General features: G+C 30.0%; 1 protein-coding gene across 1 annotated transcript; it reads right to left on the minus strand.

The window, feature by feature from the left end:
• Positions 1 to 12250: 12250 nt before the first annotated feature.
• Positions 12251 to 18749, minus strand: LOC105634777 (lupeol synthase). Its single transcript, XM_089718623.1, has 18 exons — positions 18524 to 18749; positions 17162 to 17347; positions 16943 to 17032; positions 16625 to 16822; positions 16032 to 16116; positions 15734 to 15900; positions 15419 to 15607; positions 15204 to 15317; positions 14927 to 15046; positions 14678 to 14800; positions 14472 to 14570; positions 14248 to 14304; positions 13760 to 13806; positions 13436 to 13579; positions 13185 to 13362; positions 13010 to 13090; positions 12833 to 12916; positions 12251 to 12702 (listed from the first exon to the last, which is right to left on the minus strand). The coding sequence occupies exons 1-18, from the start codon at positions 18722 to 18724 to the stop codon at positions 12580 to 12582; spliced, it is 2286 nt and encodes a 761-aa protein (XP_089574749.1). The 5' UTR covers positions 18725 to 18749; the 3' UTR covers positions 12251 to 12579.
• Between the last annotated feature and the right edge of the window lie 1997 nt (positions 18750 to 20746).

Consider the following 20746-nt stretch of genomic DNA (forward strand, 5'->3'; position numbering starts at 1 on the left):
CAATCTATATTGTTGAATCTAGTGGTTTACATGATCTGGGTTATCGTGGAATTATTTGAGATTAATTTATACATAAATTTTTTACATCAGTAATGGGCCATCTATATAGACTTAACAGTTACAATTCCTACTCGAAATGTAGATAAGATTATCAGTTACAATTTTCTTAAAATGTGTATAGTTCTGACAAAAAAGCAAGCATTATTATCAGTAAAAGTTTTTTTATGTTTTTAGCAAAATATACTTTGCGGAATTGAATTTGTGAAATTCAAATCCTTTGACGCCCAACCAAAATGTCGTTGGTTTACTAAATTGTCTTACATGACCCTACAAAATCAGTAATTGGAAGCTAGATCCCACATGGATAGACTTACTTACACCTGCTCTGTTGTATGATACCATCTATATATTAAATCAAAATAATGGAGGATTTTTTCAAAAATTATTATTATTTTATTATTTTTCTTTCTGAATCGTCAGAGATGCTTTCATTTAAATTAAAACAAAAAATTATTTTCAACTCCTACACGAAATGTACAATTTTTTTAAAATGTGTATAGTTCTGAAAAAAAGTAGGCATTATTAGTTAATTAAAAAATATGAAAACTTATTAAATTATTATTTTTTTTTCATATAATTAGGAGGTTTAATATCATTTGAAAAACAAATGCTCTCATATAAAATTTTTTTATCTTTTTAGCAAAATGGCACTTTCCCGAATTAAATTTGTGAAATTCAATTCCTTTGACGCCCAACCAAAATGTTCGTTGGTTTATATTAAATTATCTTACATGACCCAACAAAATCAGTAGTTGGAAGCTAGATCCCACATGGCTAGGTAATTGACACTTCAGCACTATAAAATCAGCACTTGGAAGCCAGGTGGATAGGTAAATTGACTTTTTAAATTGTGCTGAATAGATAAGTTAAATTTGATATAATAATTTTTTAAAAAATATTTTCTAATTAGTGTGGACAAATCTTATCTATATAGATATTTTTATTTTTATTAGTACAAATTATATAGTATTTTTGGATACTTAAAATATTAAAATAATATCCTAAGAAATTGACATGTACATTGAAAATACATTTCTTAATTAATAATATATATTAATATTTAAGAATATATATTATATATTATTCCTCGTTGTGTTTACTCGTTATTTTTAATTTGTAAATTGAGAATTATACTAAAAATGTAATATATTCTCATAACATATAATGAAAATTTTTAAATAAGAATCCTTTTAAAAATCCCATCTCAGAAAATAAATATTTTAAATTTAATTATAATGACTATTTTTAAATAAGAATTGCATTAGGAATCCAATATATATCTTAGTATATAGAATATACCATTTAATTATAATAAAAATTTCATAAATAAAAAATTATATTGTTTGTCCTTGTTGTACATGCTAGAATTTATTTATTTTCTATATAATATTTAATATTATAAATTTTCTATAATACTAAAAAATTTAGAGAACATTAATATTAATTTAATAATTAATAAATTACTGAAGATATTTTTTATTTATAAATAAATTTATAAAAAACAGTAATTATCTAATATCCAATAAAAGTAGAAGAACTATTCAAGTCATTTTAAAAAATAAGATAAAATCTATTTAGAAAAAATTTATTGAATCAAAATGTTTCATAAAAGAATATTATAATTTGGTACCTTGATTTATGATTGATAGATAGAAGAACAATAAACATACGTGCAATTAGCTTGACAAAATCAAACTGTTGTAAAATAAATTCTCCTAGAAAAATATAAATTATATGTGTGAAGTTAAAATCTTAATCACCTCTATGGCTTTCAAAATATAAAATAAACTACACCACTATTATAATATTTAAAGATCTAATGTATACATTTGATATTATAATCTCAGCGATTAATCTTGTAGCCTTCTAAACTTTGTAAGAGATCTATATAATTATATACTATTCCTATATCTCAGTAATAATTATATTTCTTATCAAAATAAAATGTGAAAGTACGAAGTCATAATCAAAATCCGTAAAGTTATTTCGTCCTAACGAAGGACATAGTTATTATTTACATATGAAAGTGTAAATTTACAGTAAAATTTCACAAAATTTAGGGATTTATTTCAAATTTTGACAGGTAGTTAAATCCAACTCTCATCCTTCAATTACATTCAATTTTAAATTATAATGTTTCAACGATTTGACTCAATAATTAATATCCATTAATAAGTCCAACAGTTTTATCAAAATAGATGTGAGTTCCACCAAACAATGATAAATTTAATAATAATTAATATCCATTAATAAGTCGAACTGTTTTATCAAAATAGATGTGAGTTCCACCAAATAATGATAAATTTAATAATATAGTTGATAGTTGGTAGTTCCTATTTTTATAGTATTTTTAATATAGTTTTATTAGGATTTTTAGTATTTTTTAATTACTTTAATTAGTTTTTATTTATGTTTTTTGTAAAGTTTCCTTAAATCTTGATGAATTTTGCAGGATTTTTATAGGAAACCAGCTTATTTCCTATCTAGGCACTGGGAGAGTCCTAATTAGGAAGAAATACAAAGCCTAAACAATTTCCTATCTGTAAAAGATTTCTTATTCAATAAAGATTCGCTTTCCTAAACGAACACGAAGATATTCCAGAAAGTCTATATAAATAGAGAGACTAGCCATAGTCAACGGAACCATTCATTGTATACTCCATTTCTTGTTTTATTATTTTCTACATAGTTCTCTCTCTCTCTCAAAGACTTCAAGCATTCAAGATTCGTGCCAAGATTCAATGAAGCCATCCACGTATCTGTTGTTTAGTTTTTATTTCTAAACTCTTAATCTTGTTTTACTTTTCATTATTCATATTGATTGTGAAGTTTTATTCAAGTATTGTGGAGTTTTATTTAATTACTATGTCGAACTAAATCCTCATACTAGGGATTTGATATAGATTGAATTCTTTTCCAATTTATAATATTAGATTTGTTTTTCTTTGTTCAAAGTATAATTTATTATTGCACTTAATGCTTCCAGGTAGAGTTTCTCCCATGGATTAATTTATTTCATTAATCACTATCGGGAGAAGTGTTTTTGATATGAACAGGGTAATAAATTACATAAGAATAATAACTTGATCTGGAAGCTATGTGGTTTGACTCATGGGGGGTTTTCATAAGTTAATGACCTTAGGTTATGAATTCATAAAACAAACCACAAAACTTAATGATTTAATTCATGTTTGATTGCGCTACTGGAAGATATGTAATTAGACCGGGTTAGAATAGCTACTAATAAATTGGGAGAGCTTTTTAGTGATTTTAAGGTTGTTTCCTCTACTTGAACAATTAAAATTGATTAACAAATTAATAAAATAAATTGGATAGAGTTAAGTGAAATCAAAATCCCTAGTAGTTTTAAAATCCTTTATTTCTTTTCATTTGAATATTGTTGCTTGATTTATTTCTGTTTTCTTTTTAAAATTTACTTTTCTTACAATAAATCTCTCTTATTGTCGTTTAAATAATAATAGATTAACACAATTTTGATATTTGATATACAATCTCTGAGGAGACGATACTCTACTTACTTTATATTACTTGCTACGATTTCGTATACTTGCGAAAAATCACTGTCAATAGTAATACATGATCATCCATTGTGTTTATATTTTTCTATTATTTTTTATTTCATACATACGACCGTATATATAATACTTCCTTCGTTTTAAAATTATAATCTCGTATATTTTTCACACAGCTCAAGGATAGTTTATTAAACTAGTTAAACTATAATTTTTATTTCTCATTTTTTTCCATATATACCTTTAAAGACCCTAAAGGTAGTATATTATTAACTTTTTCAAACTTTCAAAATAAGAAAAATAATTAGTTATATCAACATTTAAATTAATTAATTTAAGACTGTTTTCCACTGTTTAGTAAATGCAACTAATATAAATCATTTATATGAATTATTATATAAGAGTTTATTAGGAAATTTAAAAAAAAATCTCCAAAAATATAAATAGAACTATTATTTTGGAACACCCAAAAAGAAAATTGGAACTATAATTCTGAAACGAATTAAGTATTAAAATAAATGTGTATAATTGAAAATAAAGATGATTAAACGGTCAATTTAATCAAAATTAATTTAAAATGATGAAAATTAAATAAAATAATTTTTTTCAAATAGTAAAATCAACCAACGCGATTAAAAATCAAATTAAACCAATTCAGTTTGATTTTATTTAATTGATTTTTATTGACTTATTTAATTTATAATTAGATCTAGTTTCCACTAAAAGAAATAAATTTCTTTAATATAACCTAATTCAAAATTTTTAAAAAATAAAAAGGTAAAATATATATAGGCTCCTAAATTATATCTTAATTTACACTTTCATTCTTTTACTTTTGAAAAATTACTAGAATCCCTGATTTTCGTTGGTTAGATCCTTTTTTGAACATAAAAAGGATGAAAATGTTAATTGAGGTATAGTTTAGGGATCCTTGTGCATTTTTAGCCAAATAAAAAATTAGAATCAATTCATTAAGGAATGCCTCAATTATTGAAGTTAATTCGGTTGCGTACTTATTACAGTCGTTGGTCAAGTTAATTTATTTGTTAGACACGTGTACTGTTATGTTTCGTAATATAATCCAACGCTTAACCATTTTATAATTAATGATTCTTTTTTTATGACTTCCACCGAACAGAAAAACTCTTACAATTACAAGCTTCAAATTATCACACCACCCCTTTTTACCACAATTAAAAAATAATCAATCAAACCATAAACCTAAAATTATTTTTACCACATAATTTAATATTTAAGCATCCAATAATTCTTTTTTATTGTGAATTATTTTTTAAAATTTTTTTTTATAGAAACTAAACATATATATAGTAGATAAGTTAACCCTGTTCAAACTAACATGAATGAACACTGTAGTAAAATGGTAATCTAGTCAGATTTTTAATCTAAAGTTCCATTTATTTCTGTAAAATATTTTATAGAAAAATATTTTTTTTTTCTATTTTCAATTATTTAGAGTGTTCAAGAGATAAATAAACATGAAATATTTTCTTCATCAAAGGAGAATTAAGTCATTTTTAAGCAAAATGACTTCTCACCTTCAAAAGTGTAAAATATTTTTCTTTCGAACATTGATAAACTTATTATAACATAATAAATTTATATTTTTTTAATTTATTAATCATCAATAGCCACTATCAGCAGTCATCGTTCACCGCCAGCCACCACCACCGACTACCGTTGGTCACTACCATCGGTCACCATTACTATTTTTGTATTCTTCTAATATTTAACAATAAAATTATTAAATACGAAAATTCTATTATTATTAATATTTTTATGATCTTATGAGTTAAAAATTTTAATATTTTTAACTAATTTTTAATACTGCAATTAAACAAATGGAAAATAAATCATTTAAAAAATATTTTTCAAGGAAAACATTTTCTTTGAAAAATACTGCCTCCGTCTTATTTTATTTGCTTGTTATTCCTTTTTATGTTTGCAAGATTTCTAAATTTAGATATGTAAATAATTATTTTTTCCATAATAATCTTTATGATGGTTCATGTTACGACCCGTTTCTAAGGGCTGGGCCGGTACTAGACTCAGGTAAGCGTAAGGCCCCAAGGCCTGTAGTAACACTCAATTCAATCACATCTAATTGCAACATAGGAACTGTAAGCGCAAATTATTTTATATAACAAATCTTATAATTATATTATATCTGACCCAAATCCAATATTTTAAATATTTCATAATTGAAGCCCAATTACATTACACAATATTTATCAAATGGGCTAACTGGTTCAAACTTTCACATAATTGAATAACTAAATTGAAATACCCCGAATTTTTATTTTCAAAACTTTGAAATTTTTATTAAATCAAAAATCTGAATTTTTGATAGTATGGGTTGTTACGATCGAGCAATTCTAACTTTGAGTCCAAATTTGAATTGGGCCCAAGCCCAAAACGGATTATTCGGGATTTTCGATTGGACAATGCTTAAAATGTTGATGAAGTAAAATAGGATACAAATTATTAATTGATTTTAAATAAATGATTATGTATGTAATTGGTATATAAACTGAAATCAAATATTATTACTATTACTATTTTTTTATTATTATTGAGTAAATGAAGGGAATGTTTTCTAACCTAACTAAATAATTAAATTAAATCAAACCAAACTCGGGAATCAAAGCGATTTCTCGAAAACCACACGGATAATCTGAAAACCAAGTGAAAAACCTACGAATCAAATAAGAATCGAGCTAAATCATTGAGTTGGACCAAACCAGTTCGAATCGAACCGGAATGGTCTTGAAACCTCTAGAATCACTCCTTTTCTTTTTATTTTTTTTCTCTCTTCTTCTTCGGGCATGCAAAGAGCAGCGCCGCTCCTCCTCCACCTTCCCTCCCTCCTTCTTCTTCTTCTTCTTCTTCTTCTTCTTTCTTTCCTTTTCCTTTCTTCTTCCTTGGATCTGCGTCGGCGTTGTGTTCCAGCCGCTCCAGCAGAGGCGATCGACCCCCGAGCGCCACCGCACGCAGCTCCAATGCCACGTCCAGCCGCTCCACGTCGTAGAGCCTCCGCCAGCTTCCTGGGTCAGATCGCGCGGCACGAGCAGACCTAACCTCCCTCTGCCTTCGGTCGAGCAAGCGTCGCGCCATCGCCACCGCCTAGCCGCCGCTCCAGCGCGCCTCCGACCACCAACAACCACTGCTCTCCGATCCGGCACGCGTGGAAATTTTCGATCTAGCAGAAATTCGACAAAAAAATTATATTTGGGGTATAAATTAATTTAAATGCATTTTCGTTAATTAATTTAATTTTATTCGTGGTAGTTAATTAAATTTAGTCATGTTAGTTAGTTTAATTTTAATAGTTTAGTTGATTAATTTGATTTTAGTAATTTTAGTGAATTAAATCGATTTTAGTAATCTTGATTAATTAATTTGATTTAGCAATTTTGATTAGTTAAATGAATTTAATTTGGTTAGATCTACTAAATTAATTTAATTTAGTGTTGATCCATTGATTAATAAAAATTACTTGAATAATTAAAATTAAATTCGTGTAATAACTAAATTGTTAGGAATGATGATATATGGAATTAAAGAAACATTTATAAATTTATGTTGATATGGAAAATATGGAGGATGGGAGAAATTGACTTGATTGATTGCCCGATGGATAGGCTGTGTGGTTTGAAATATTTGATGAACTGTTGATATCTTAACAGGTGGATAGTCCAATTTTTAGGGGAGATGCTGCGGAAATTTCAGTAGAAAAATAAAATAAATTTCGGTAGAAAGTAAAATAGAGTTCGATAGAAAAATAAAAATTGAAATTAATATCGAGAGTAGATTACGTAGAAAAATTTAGAATGAGAAGACCCAGATATATATGCATATATAACAAGTGAATTAAATGACCGGTAACCGAAATAAATAAATGAATGTGAAATATAAGTTTTTGAATTAAAATTCTTATTTAGAATTTTCTTGTTTATTTTAAAGATTTATAGAATACCAAAATGCGAGGACAACAGCTGGAAGCATGTGGCTATAAAGACAGTCCTTTAAAGGACAATAAAGAACTGTGAGTAGTGTTAGATAATTCGCCTCATCCGCCTGCATTCATGCATTCACGGCTAAATGTTATCATGCATTATTGCTATATTGTGATGCACTATTTGTTGATATTAAATAATGCTTGATTACCTGTGATGTGATATTGCTGTGCCTTGTTTGTGTGGAATTGGGATGAAGTGGACCACCATGGGTTTGTGAGGACGGTATGTGATATGGATCCTGAATATGATATGATATTTGACCGTCGGCCGGGAAAATGGGAGATCGGCGCCCCGTGTGCACCTGATGATATGGATTATATGGAAAACCACAGGATGGCTTCTTGTTGTTGCGCACCTGATAATCTAGATTTGATTGTAGCCCGCAGGGTGGCCTCCTGTTGTGAGCACTTGATGATCTAGATTGGATGGAGACCACCGGGTTGCCTCCTATTGGTATGGAAAAGAAAAGAGAGAATGGAAAAACAATGAGAGGACTGGTCAGTGAGGATTAGACCAGTTGGCCGTATGGGGGATCGGCTCCCTGGTGTACATGTATGAGAGGGCAAGCCATGTGTGAGGACGGCTCGTTGGGGTTTTAGGTGGTACCACTGACTAATTTCCACGTGATGTGATTATATGAAGGTGATAATAATTGTGGTTGCTGTTGTATTGCCATTTGTGTGACACTGCATGATCATAAATTTAATCGATAAACAAATAAAAATATTTTAGCATCTGTATGATTGTGTGGGGTGAGAGGGTTATCTAACCCTATTCATTGAGTTTGGCGCTCACTCCTGCCTACCTATTTTTTTCCAGGTAATAGAAGAAAGAAAAATCCTATGGAGTTGAGACATAAGTATAGAAGACTGTAAACGATAAATAAATGATAATGTAAATGTACAGGTAGAGTTCCGCAATTGTATTCTAGTGGGTTGTAAATGAACTGTACTAGTGATACATAATTGAAACAAATTATTGGGCCTGTATCCACAGTTATGAATAGTAAATGAGATTTGCATAATATAGGCTTACTACGGGCTTCGGGGGCCTTAAGCCCACCCAGGTCCTAGTGCCGGTCCGGTCCATGGAAATGGATCGTGACATAAATACCCACATAGATTTATCAGTTACAATCCTATAACTGGGGAGTTCAATATCAATCAGAACAATTAGATTTTGTAAACTCACAATTACGCTAATTACTGAAATTAAATATTTTCTTTTCTAGCTCTGCGATGAAGGAAACAAAGTTTTAACTTAGGTTTAGAAGAAGCTACTTCCTAGAGTTAAACAAAACATGTGAGTTTTATAAAGAATAATAATTATTGCACCTTATACGCATTCACACAAATGTGTAAATAATTAAATCTAGTCATCCGACTAGTCATATAATCACGCAGACAGTCACACAAATAGCATCACAACAGCACTCACAAATATTTGCACCTTCGCATAATCACATCACGTGGAGATCGGTCTATGGTGTCACCGAAACCCCGATGAGCCGTCCTTCCACATGGCACATCCTCTCATGACATGTATACCAGGGAGCTGATCCCTCATACATGGCCGACCGGTCTTATCCTCAATTGACCAGCTCTCTCATTGTTTTTTCATTCTCTCTTTTCTTTTCCATACCAACATGAGGCCACCCAGTGGTTTTCCATATCATTCGTATCATATCGTCAGGTCCATACGACGGCGCCGATCTCCCCATACCTAGCCGACGGTCAAATTTCATATTTTCATCATTTCCAGGACCGTCCTCACAAATCCATGGTAACTACTTCATCCCAACTCCACACAAACAAAGCATAACATTATCACAACACAATTAATCAAACATTGCAATTAAATGCAAGCATGGCAAACAACTAAATATCATGATGCAATTGCACAACTAGACATTTATATTTAATTACAATTAAATAAAGGAGTAGTAATTAACAATATATTATAATAATTGATCCTTGGACAATAAACAAGTAATTAAATAAATAAATAAATAATAATAAAATAATTAAAGAACGTTATTTATTATATATCAAGTTAAAAAATTAATCTAAATAAATCTATTAACTTAATTATTAATTGTGACTAACCTAAATTCTATCGAAATTCCGACATAATCTCTCTTAAAATTTGACTAACCCAAAATTCAATAATAAATTCTCAAAGCCCATCCTTCGGGCAATTCAAAACAACCAATCCTATCTGCCAAATCATTATTCATTCGTTCAATCATTTACTCAAATCACATAGTCCATCCGTCGGGCAATCAATCAAATCAAGTACCCATCCTCCTTAAATATTAGTATTAACACCCAACTATCTCAATCACAAATTTGCAAATATAGCAACTTTCAACCTGTTCCAACAATACTCATATAAAATTATTTGTTAAATCATAAACTAACCAAATTAATAACTTTATGGTAATTAAATTGTTAAGTTATTAAAACTCATTTTTAATAATAACTATTTTTCACTACTATTTACTTTAGATTCGATTCTTATATCAATATGGGAAGCGGTTAGGCTTTCCAAACTTAGTTTGTCAGAATTATGCATCTAACCTCCGTTAACTGACTCAAAAAAAAAAAACTCATCTTACTTTTCTCATGCACAACCAACTAGTTTTAAGCTAATGATTATACTAATTAACTAACTTACTAATTCCAATATATCTTTCAAGTTTTGATTTGTAACGTCTATTATAAATGACTTGTAGTCTAAATTTTTAAAATTTAGTGTATTTATCTGACAAGGATCCCTAAGGAGAATCATATTCGATTAAAGACTAAAAATGTTCTATCTACATATTTATACAAAAATTAAGAACCGGGTCTTCATGCGTACCGATGGAAAGTCGAATGATGATTCCGCGATCAGCGCGAGGAGAGGAAGATTCTGTCTCTTGTTGCCTCGCCGGGGACTCGCCGTCCGGTCGCTATACCTCCGCCGCCGCCTACGGTGGACGGAAACCATTGACTGCTCGGAATCGAGCGCTCATCGCACTATCTGGCTCGGTTTTCTGTTAGGAGTCCATTTGTGGCATTAGTTGTGCGAGATCAGCCTTCTGTTCGACCGGAGCGGGCTGGACAGGAGACAAGTGCCGCTGCCATCTTCGCTGCCGATAAGGAGAGGAAACTACAGCTCGTCGGAATCGCGAGCGAGGAAGAGACGCGACTGAACAGAGGCGATCGGCGGCTGAATAGCACAGATTGGAGGTGCTGCTGCGTCGCCGGCAAGGAGAGACCGCAGCTCGCCTATCCGCCGTGCTTGCCAGAACTGGAAACCAAAGGAGAGAAGGAGAGAAGCCGGAAAAAGGGACCAGCTGCTCCAAGGGAGTCAATTGCCGCCTCGCTCTAGTCGAGCGGTGGCCGAAAACGGGAAGGAGGGAGGAGGTCGCGCCTGCGCTCGCTGGAGAGGGAAGAAGAAGAAAGAAAGTGGTTCTAGAGCTTTCTAGGCCATTTTGGTTCGATTCGAATCGGTTTAGTCCAATTCAGTGATTGATCCGATTTTTGCTTGGTTTACGGATTTTTACCTGGCTTTCGAAACACTCAAATTGATTTATGGGTCCGGTTTAGTAATAATAAAATATTTGTTGTATAATCTAATTGGTTGAATTTAAAATTTAGTTTTTAAAAAAAATTCTACAAAATTAAATTTTTGGATCGTTTCGGTTCATTAAATGAAAGATTTTATTAATCTCTTAATGAGTTAATGGTAAAAAGCGCAAAATAACTTTCATTGATTAAATTCTTAATATGTGTATTTTGTCAAACCATGCAAACAAAATAAGACGGGAGAGTATTTTTCAACGGTAAATTATTTTCCGGAAACAAACGGAGTCTAAATTTATAATTGAGTTATAAATCATTTTAATATTTAAGAAATAATAAATTATATTTTTTCAATGTTACATTTATTATATTAAGTACAATAATTATGTTTACAAATTATCATTAGTTTTGAAATAAAAGTAATTTGATCAAATTATCTTTGATTTTGTTATAATTTTAAAAAAAAATTAATTGTTTTCTTAATTTTCATGCAAAACCCTTAACCTTTTGCTGGGATGAGTATATTTTTTTGGAAGAAGTAATATTTCACTTACTTTTCACTAGGACTATATGTTTTGAATCTATCTAATTTGAAGAAAAGGGAAAATCTCACTTATTCTTATTAAATTATCTAAATATCCCAAATCAATTCACAAACTTTAAACTTTAAACCTTTCTTAAATACCTCATAGTCTAAGTGAGAATACAAGTATCAATTTTCAATGACAATATTTATTTCCCTCTAATTTTTTCTCTTTCTAAACAAAGAAAAATAAATTTATTTTGTTTTCTTCATTATATTCAAACACAAACGTGAAAATTTACTATAAAAAAGAAATTGACAATCCCTTATTATTTTCTTTCCTGCAATATTTGATTTCCTCTTCTTTTCAAAGGGCAAATGGCTTAGACGTTGTAAGGGAGAGTATATAGTTTATATTATAAATTATAGATATATAATAGATTGAGTGACTTTTATTACAATTGATACAAACTACACAAGCATTAATTATAGAAGGATCGAAAGTATAAAATATTACCATGTAAGAAATTAAGTTTTGAATTTCCACATGAAAATATATTATAAAGCCAGGAAATTATGTACATATACACAAAACGCATATCATTTCATTCTCTCCCTCAGTTAGTCCTTTAATTTTCTCACCATTTCTCAGCCGCCAAACAGAAAGAAAAAAAAAAAAAAAAGATTTTTCTTATATTTATATACATTATCATGAACTTTATTGCTTGCCCCACTATTGGGAGGAATTGATGAATCTATTGATTCACCACTTTTGTATCTGCACTTCATCTCTACTAAATACATAACTTTTTCTTCACAAAATTACTAAAACCTTATTTCATATAAATTCCCTTGATTCAGGTTTTTTCAGAAGGCAACAAAACATGCAGTCTGTATTCAGCCAAAGCCCAGATGGGAAAAGTATTCCTATATAGTGCATAGTGTTGCATGCAATTCCTCATGAATACCCCACTCTGTCCCTGTCATTATTAGATAGGTAGATTAGCAGTTTAGCAACCCAGAAATTATATAAGTAGACCACTTTTAATGAAAAATGATAGAATTTATAAAGCCAAACAAAAGAATTGTAAGATCATGGAATATTTTTACCTGTTGAGGGAAATCTCCAAGTTCTGTCTGAGAATTAATTAACAGTTTTGCAGCACGATGAAGAGGCATAGGGTCTCTCTTGACCTTCTCAAAAGAAATTTAGAATTAACTTCAATATAAAAATAATGTATTTTGATTAGTACTAATATATTATAAATGATTATAATGTAAATTGACCTGCCCTCCATGAATCAAACCCATCATAGCCCATGCAGTCTGAACCAAATTTGATCGATCACCCTCATAAGGAACGTACACCTACATTGAAATTGTTGAATGATAGTTCGAGGTTCGCAACATAATAATGAATCAACAGGTCAACAATTATGTAAAGCCAAAGGAAAGCAAGCACCTTCTTTGGACATGAGAGATAACTCTCAGACCATCCACCGTCATCTCTTTGCGATTTGAGTAGAAAATCAACACCTTTTTGAATGGCGGGACAATTTTCATATGTCCTGCCTGCAGCAGCTAAACCTTTAAGTGCAAACCACGTACCATACATGAAGCAAATTCCCCAATTTCCATACCTGTGGAACTCTTGTTATATAATTGATTTCTCTCTGAATTCTAGGCCACGGAGTAAATAAGTAATGACCATACCATGAACCATCAGGCTTTTGTATTTCTTCAATGAACCGTACAGCATTCACGATGGAATTATTTATCTCTCTGTTCCTCTGCTCAGGGTATAATGTACTAAATAGGACTAATGCTTGGATTGACGATGAAGTGCACTCCACGTACCTGGGTGACCACTTTTTATTAGTCTTTGGGAGTTGGGACCTTGCAGTATCGAGGTAACTAGAGGAAAGATATTAAGACTACTAAGTTTAGATTTGGTATATTGTAACAGAGTAGTACATTACAACAATACCAAATATAGTTTTAGTTTATCATAAATGGATAAAGGAGCAAGAACCTTACTCGTGCTCAATCACCAGATCCTCAATGAACTCCACAGGATTGAGCCACTAGTTGAAAACAATGGCACATGTCAAATAATCTATCATAAGATAACAAACGGCACAAGCTAAATATTGGACACAAAGTACAAATCATTACTACCTGGGTAAATTTCTTAACTAATGGGCCAGACTTGCTAACCTTGCTTCTACAATTTTAACTCCAAATATCTATGTCAAATAACATAACTAAGAAAAAAATAAAATCAAACTAGTATAAAAGTCCAAAAATGAGTAAAAAAATTATGCAAAAATTCCATCACATAAAAATATCTAGGGACACCTTATATTTGTGCACTTGATATTTATGTCAAATGTCTAAAACATATTAAAGATTCACTCAATTTAAAATTCAGTTAGATAAGGAATATTAGCTAGGTTTTATATTTCTAGCAAATTGAAAGCAAATTTAGAGTTTTTAAGGTCAGTTCAGTATCCTGAATTACTTACCTCCAACCATAACCTTTCTCCTGCTGGCTCCCAAGCTGAGAAACCACCAGTTTCACTCTATAACAATTTATAAAATTATGCAGAATGTTAATTTATGAAAAACATTCACAAAGAAGTATCAAGTGAATATAGTAAAGGGTAACAAGCAGATATACCATTCTTTTAGGGGAAAAGGGATGAGAAACAGGGACAATGGCATTATTTTTACTGCATTGAATCCTTACCTGAAGAGAGAGTAATACATTGACAGAATCATACAGCTTTATGGCATCCATTTTCTCACCAACAATTTCAGAAGGCATCATCGAGAAAAGCAGGCAACACTAGCGATCACAAGATAATTTAATTATGGTTTAGAAATTACCCTTGATATTTGATTCTCAAGCTTCTTAAAAACATATTTAAAGTTCAGGAAAAACTACATAATTACCTTCAAACCTTCTGCTGTGGTATCAGAAACTTGCCATCCGTGATCCTTATCAGAGAATGTCCAAGCTCCTTTGGAGGTATGACGAAACATTCTCTTGAAGTCACCAGAAGGATTCTCCGTTACCTGTCAGATATGTAAAGGGATAAGCACTGAAGCAAAAATAAAATTAAAATGAAACACAGGCATTATATGTTGTTATACTCCTGATGCCGCAAGGAATAAGTAGTTCTAGGGAAAAAACATAGGTACCTGAGAGTTCTTTATAAAGTTGTGTCCTTCCTTAAGTGTAGGTCCTATTTCATCACAGAGATTGCTAGCCATCAAAGCTTGGAGGGCAAGGCTTGTATCCCATACTTGACTGCCAAAACTCTGAAGAAAAACCTCAGTGGTTTTTACATCTAGTATGCTTCTATTAGCAATTGAAAATCAGGTACTTCAAAAATCAAGTATTGAACTTAATTTCAAATGAAAATAACAACGAACTCATTGGTACTGATATATTTCACATACAGGAATGCGTACCAACCTGCATCTTTATGCCATCTTCTCCAACCCATATATAATCCAAAATCCTAGCAAGATGCTTCTTAAAAGCATCCCCATCGGGATCTTCAACCCAACAGGCAAGCATGTTTAATGGCTGTTTCATTTCAAACAACACATAAGTCAAATGAGAAGGAATATATACATAGTGCACAAACATTATCCATGCATGGTTTTCTTCTTGCCATGACCGTGTACCTTTTCCACACATCCAATGGTAATGTATCTACTGTTTTCGTCTTCATAATGAATGTGATCCATCGTTATTTTGAGAGCCTTCTCTCTCAATTTGTTGAAGGGCCAAAGGGTGAAAAGAGGCTCACTAAATATATAAAGAGCATCCCACAGCAATTTTTGTATCATTGGATGGGGATAGTAGTTATCCTCCTGCAGTAACAAAAGGTTTTATAAAATCATACTGATTTTGTATAATGGATCAAGCGTCTTTGAGCATGAAATGCTATCAAGTCTTAAGAATCAATTCTTGTAGATGAAATGAATGCAGATTTATACCTTTGCACATACATGACGTACATTCTTCCAATTGATTTTGTTGTAAGGTTCATTATAGATTTCTTCCCTTATTTGTAAAATGAGAGATGTGATTGGACCAACAAACCTCTTCCCATACAAGTACGACATAGGCACATAAGTTAGCCGACAGTAGCACATCATTTTTGCTGCAGTTAAGAAATATAATGAATAATATTTGAGAGATACAAGCACACAAGAGTATAAAGTCTGCAGCTAAAGCATTGTTAGAAAGACCAAGATATTTGGATAAGTGTATGGGAAAGATAATTTGCAAAACCTGGATGCAGAGGAACAATTATTGGACACGCCCAAAACTCTGGGGGCATAGGGTTGCTTCCATCCCACTCATACATTCCAAGTATCTATGTTACAAGAAATGGCGACCATTTTGGAACAATAGATTAGAACCTTACAGACAAAATGCTTGTGTATATATATTAACTGTAACTGATTTTTTATAAATTTTCTCCATGGCAAATAACTTCAATTTGTTACAATTTGATTGCATTAGGCTAATCTCACTACTTCCAGTGAGCTCACTAAAAATAAGATGCAGCATTTGCAAATTAGCATACAGCGAACAAGTCCTAAATTGAAGACACCTTAATCTCTCCCCTTATGGGTAAACTAGCCATAAATTAAATGTCTCATAAAATTTAAAATTTTCAAAGCACTTCTTGTATCCATGTGATAGTAACCTAATTGCAATAAATTTATAGTTCTATAATTACAAAATTGCAACAAATCGAAGTTATTGACCATCATATGAAATTAATGCAACTTGAATTAAAATATTTTACCCAATACCCGAAACAATTATGCTCTTGGGCATTTTAAATTGATATGAATACGTTATAAATATATGCTTACGGATAGCCAGGTCTTTCCCCAAGAGCTTATGGCAGTTGCACCACCATGATCAAGAATCCATTTTCTTCCTCTTTCACAAGCATTATCTTTTCCACCATCACGTCCATTGCCAAGTATGCGCATACATATATAGTTAAGAACGGTACAAAACATGGAGCTGTGACCTTCTATGTGTAATCCCCACCCACCATCTTCATTCTATAAAGATATACACAATAATTTCCATTAAACATAAGAACAAAAGAAAAGGTAGCCGTCAAAATTATCGAAGTCTGAGTTCCTTTACAAATTTAATTAATTTCGAGCAGAATCATATACCTGATGACAGTATATGTAGCGTAGGATCTCTTTGCGATGCTCTGCAGAGAAGACAGTATTAAGATGGCCTGTAACGTATAAAGAAAAAACCTGCATTTGAGTGGAATGCAATTAAAAAAGATTCAAGTTGAAAGTACAATAAAATCTGAATTAGAGCTTGATTTAAACTTCCGTAATTACAAAGATAAGAGACTTGAAAATATTAGCAACGATGAGTACCAATGGAGGAAAATAGAACAATGGGCCTGAATTTTCTGCAGGCCAATGGCCATCGCTCGCCTGCAAGGCTGAAAACAAGTGGACGCTCCGTCGTAAAGCGGCGGTTGCATTTTCGTATGTAATTTTCTCGACTTCTTGCGGCTTCACTTTAGGAATTGTTTGTTTGAACTTTTTCTCCCTTAGGAACTGTGTTTATTGCAACAGAGGGAAGAAAATATTTTCTTAGAGAAAATTTTAACCAAAAATTTAATACCAAAATTTCATCTTAGAGAAAACATTTTCTCAATTTGATGGTTCTTACGCATTTAATTTTATTTCAAACATATCCTTCAAATTGATTAATTTTATTTTTCAACCAAACAATACAATATAAAATTCAGAAATTTCACATTACATGACACGACAATTAAGCAAAAGTTACGGTTTTTCTTTTTTTTAAAAAAAAAAAAAAGTAAAACTTTAGGTTTAACTATATTAATTATATTATTTAGTCTTTTAACTCTAATTTTAGTTTGGGGCTATTATTGTTTATCGATGGCTCATACTTTTTACTCTCTTTTGCATAGTTCAAATTAGATAAAAATACAATTTATAAATTTGTATTATGCCAATAGCATACAAATATTTCAAATTAAAAAGAATAAAATTTCTGATATTTGGAACTTTTCAATATAATTAAATATATAAGAAGAGATAGAATTAAGAAATTTTTTTTTTTTTTTTTTTTTTTGGATTAGCGAGTCAAAAAGCGAGGAACAAGAAAATAAATTTATCATAATTAATTATATTCAATTCAACTTTAAGCAATATACTTGTAAAGTTCAAGGTATAAGTTATTTGTTATAATTTTTTTTATTTTCTTTGTGTTTTGGGTAAATCATTAAAATAATCAAAGTTTGATTTATGGTTTAAGAATTAGGTCCCTATCTCATCTTTACAATTATATATTATTTATTTATTTCATTTATTTTAACTTAATCTATTTTAATCCATATAATAGTTTAACTAAACCCCGTATTTAATTTATTGTTCCATAAATTTTTGTAACAAATTCTATAATTTCTGTCTTATTGCATGTGCATAAAAAAAATTTATTTTAATAATAACTCAATTTATTTTATTTTTATAATATAGGAAATTTATAATATTACGTATAATAAAGGAAAAGAATGTTTTTCAGAAAAAGAAACTCCTCAAACTCCGTAAATAATAAATAAATATAACATGAAGGCATATGTGTTATCTTAAAGATGAGCTTCTACTTCCTAATTAAATGAAAAACAATATACAGAAACATATTATATTAATTTACTTCATCCATAGTTTCGAAAACAAAGTTAAAAATGGAGGTTTCATGTATACCTGAAACTGCCAAAGAAGATCAGAGCTTGGTTTGATCTGAAAACGATTGTTCCAGTAATTTTGTCGAGACTTTTCGACCTCTTCTCGCTCTTCAGGACTGCCAGCATCAGAATCAAACTCCCATATTTGCCTTCCAAGAAAGTTGTTTGTGCTGTAAATGTAAGGGTCATTGCCTCCCTCTGCAACCCTAAGCCTCCACATAATTAACTAATTATGAAGTATCTCCCTCTCTTTTTTTACAATATCTCTGTTTAATTTATATCACCTTTCTTCTGTTTATTTTTTTTTTCGAAAAATATTTTCTGATAAAAAAAAAACTAATATTTTTTAAAAAATTAACTTCTCGTTTTCAAGAAAGGAAAACAATTTTCGGATATGACAAACTTATTATAACTTTATAAATGCTTTTTTTTAATTTATTAATCACCGGTGTCCACTACCACCAGGCACGGTTCACAACAACTCACCACCGTTCAACGTTAGCAACCACCACTAATCACCGGCAATTTTTATAATTTACTTTTTTTTATTTTTTTTCTCATATTTAACAATAAAATTTTTGAACTACGAAATTTCTATTATTATAAATACTTTACAGTCAATTAAAGATTTAAATATTTTTTTAACTAATTTTCAATATTCCAACCAAACAGTAGAAAATAAATCATTTAAAAAATATATATTTTAAAAGTAAATTATTTTTTAAAAACAAACAGAGATTTAGTTAACAAATTATTCAGTGGAGTCCAATATTTAAATTTATATTCTCTTTTCTCTGGGAAAAAAACAATCCGGTGGTAAGTTAAAGCCTTGATGATAATTTTCCCGTGGTGTTAGCATAGCACTAGAATGGGGAATTCAGTGGAAATTAGCAAACTAAAAGACAAAAAGAAGGGATTGCATTCATTTATAGACATTAGAGAGGACGACGTTTACATCAATTATCAATTCATGGGGCCGGGTTTAGTTCCAACAACATTAATCCGATCCAGCTCCAATAATATGATCAGGGACCGATTTAAAATATCTAGTTAACAGTGACAATATATAAAAATAATAATTTATTGAAGATGAAATATAAAAATTTAGTAGAATAAATTCAAATTCATGTAATTATATACACTAAAATGTTAAAAATCATAAACTGAAAGCTCAAAAAATCAATAGGAGTAGGTGCCCCGGTTACCTCTATAGTAAATCCATCTCTGAATGTGGTTCAATTTAATTTAATCGAACGGATTTGAAAATATAATAGATTATAAAAAGTTAATTATCTTTACAATTTATAGATTGAGTCAGATAACCGGTTTAAATGGTAAACCAACAAACTCGACCAGATCCATTTTAATATTTTTGATATTTATGTGCAAAATATTTAATTGATGTGTAATTAATATAATATTTGAAACAATATTTTTTACATTTTCAACTATTGAATAAGTGTTGAATTAATAAGATTTTATAAGATCGAGCATTCAATAGAATATATTCGCAAATTAAAATATTTAATGGATACAAGTTTATAAGTTGAAGCGTTAATGAATTAAAATAAAATTAAGAGTTTAAGCCTTTAAGGTAAGAATTTTTAATATAAAATATAAGATTAAATTTATATATTTCTGGAAAGACAATCAATTGATTAAATAATGCATGTCCAATTAATGAATGAGGTTGATTTGATTGCTTACATTCAAGATGTCAGCTTTCCGGAGTCATTTGTTTTTATAATGGTTTTCATAATCAACCCGTCACCCACCCCATAAAAAACAGAGGGCAAAGATTAAAAGGCTTATTAGGGTCAAAAAGATATTTAATTTGATATTATTTAAAATTAATAAATTTTATTAAAAATTATACATGTGATATAAAATAAATAAAATTTATTAAAAATTTTAACGATTATAAGTTTTTAATTATATTAATAATATTAAAGTAATTTTTAAATAAATTCTACACTTGATAAATTTCAGAAAATATATCTTTTAGAATTATTAAAAAGGTGAAAATATTGAATAAAATTATTTTATAAATAAAAGTAAAACATTTAAGTTTAGAAAAATAGGTTTTATAGGATAAAAAAGAAATTTATTAAATAAATTATAATTTTTATTAGCAGTGTAAATGTTAAATAAGAAGTGAGATAATAATTGACATATAACAGTAATTCTTAATTTTAGTTTAGGTTTAAATATATATAATAATTATTTATATAAAACATTAAAG

The sequence above is a fragment of the Jatropha curcas genome, chromosome 1 (assembly GCF_041381405.1).
Source record: "Jatropha curcas cultivar XTBG-Jc1 chromosome 1, XTBG_Jcur_1.0, whole genome shotgun sequence".
Taxonomy (NCBI): Eukaryota; Viridiplantae; Streptophyta; class Magnoliopsida; order Malpighiales; family Euphorbiaceae; genus Jatropha; species Jatropha curcas.

Bases quoted from the DNA above. Each gene is read 5' to 3' on its own strand.
- LOC105634777 (XM_089718623.1), bottom strand. From the start codon at position 18,724: ATGTGGAGGCTTAGGGTTGCAGAGGGAGGCAATGACCCTTACATTTAC. The intron at 15,608-15,733 runs GTATAAATCTGC...TTGTTACTGCAG, and splicing joins TACGTCATGTATGTGCAAAG to GAGGATAACTACTATCCCCA. The intron at 13,091-13,184 runs GTGCTTGCTTTC...ATTTCAATGTAG, and splicing joins ATCTCTCATGTCCAAAGAAG to GTGTACGTTCCTTATGAGGG.